Source organism: Thermobia domestica, chromosome 4, assembly GCF_964235325.1.
Source record: "Thermobia domestica chromosome 4, izTheDome1.hap1.1, whole genome shotgun sequence".
NCBI classification, from domain to species: Eukaryota; Metazoa; Arthropoda; class Insecta; order Zygentoma; family Lepismatidae; genus Thermobia; species Thermobia domestica.
This window is the reverse complement of record NC_137457.1, coordinates 90,402,310-90,403,982: the sequence shown is the minus strand read 5'-3', so window position 1 is coordinate 90,403,982 and position 1,673 is coordinate 90,402,310. Positions and strand designations below refer to the sequence as shown.

Below are 1,673 nucleotides of genomic sequence, written 5' to 3'. Positions count from 1 at the left end.
CTGGGTGCGGCTGGGATTAGTTACTGATTCAATTTTACAGGCATTTGTGGGGGAAATACTTCTAAGGTAATACGGTTCCATAAACTTTGGTGTCAATTTAGGAGAAATATCCTTCTTGGGCAGGTAGACTCTACACAATACTAAGTCACCGACTTTTAGCTTAATAGGTTTTCTAGTGCGATCAACTCGTAATTTAGACTGTTGCTGTACTTGTATCATGCCTGCTGAGCTAACTTACGGATTATCTTTAGTTGTTTCTGATGTTCCTGTATTTTCGTAAATTGATACTGGGTGTTCAATTGAGTGGGGAAACTTGCCTTTTGACCAAAGACAATCTCGTACGGGGAGTATTTTCTAATAGGGAAGGTTGATACATTGTAAGCATATGCACACAATCGGACATATTCTGCCCACTCGGTAGGCTGTTTAGCCGTGTACTTAGTTAGAAAATTTGCAATTACAGAGTTAAATTGCTCACATAGCCCGTTCGTTGACGGTTTGAATGCTGCAGTTCGAACATGTTTAATGTCAAATAAGTCACTTAGCTCGCCCATTTTTGCTGATAAAAATACTTCCCCTATCCGTCAATACCTCTTTTGGGGGGCCAAAACGTGCGATTAACTCGTCCAACATGGCTCTAGCCATTGTCGGAGCTTTCATGTTTCGCAGCGGTACTAATATTGCGAAATGGCTAAGATATTCTACCATAACCAGGATATAACTATAGCCTGCACAACTATGTAGCGGGCCAAAAATATCCAAACTCCAACGGGAGAATAGTTCCTCTTTACAGGTAAGGGGTGAGGAAATCTTTGTTTCTTTTCTCGAGGGATGTTCGCCCTTTGGCATTCGTCACAAGAGCGAACATATTCCTTAACTATTTTCCCCATGCCCCATGTTAGGGAAGTAGTAACGTTCGTTCACTTTAGAGCACGTGCGAGGGAATCCCGTGTGGTCTCCACACAGCGGAGACGAATGGGCTTCTTGTAATATGTCGGGAATAGCCTTTTCCGGTATCACTAGTTTTCTTTGTTCATGACTCGATATAGAACACCGTCAACTACCACATAGGGTTTTAGAGCACGATCAGTAGGGTTATCTTTCTTCTTTTGTATTAGGTCTCTAATTTTATCGTCCTCTCTTTGCATTGTTTTTATATCTATTTTGGGACATAACACTAGGTTGTACAAATCTGATAAATCTTCTTCTTGACCAAATTTGGAGGGTAACTCATCCTTCAACGGACACCTTGACAAGAAATCTGCGGTAACGTTATTATGGTCTTTTACATGTTCAATCGTAAATTGATAAGGTTGTAATACAATGGCCCAGCGCATTTGACGGCAGCCGGACTAGTTTTAATTTCTTGCTCAGATTTTAAATTTATACAAGGCTTATCCTCAGGATCTAATTTTAAAAAAGGCGAAAAATTTGATTTTTGCTTGTCAGAGGTCTTATCTTCACTTGATGAATGTAAAAACGGCTCATCTTTCAGATTTAAGGACCTGTCTAAAGAAGCTGAGGTGTTGAAATTTTCAGAAGTGGAACTATAATCGGTACCAGTTACGCTTCTATTTTCTAACTCGCAGGTTTGTTCTGCACTAAATTCTGATGTATAAGATCTATCTTGTTCGCTAAGTGCTGATTTTTCTGACTTTTCTCCTTCGCTAAAT

The 1,673-nt window shown here is 39.9% G+C and overlaps 1 protein-coding gene across 1 annotated transcript; it reads right to left on the bottom strand.

Moving 5' to 3' along the window:
* Window positions 1-215: 215 nt before the first annotated feature.
* LOC145682814 (uncharacterized) lies at window positions 216-554 on the bottom strand. The gene has a single exon (XM_081754184.1). It carries the CDS (start codon window positions 552-554, stop codon window positions 216-218), a length of 339 nt encoding a protein of 112 aa, XP_081610310.1.
* Window positions 555-1,673: the final 1,119 nt, after the last annotated feature.

Coding starts and splice junctions, on each gene's coding strand:
- LOC145682814 (XM_081754184.1), bottom strand. CDS start 554: ATGGGCGAGCTAAGTGACTTATTTGACATTAAACATGTTCGAACTGCA.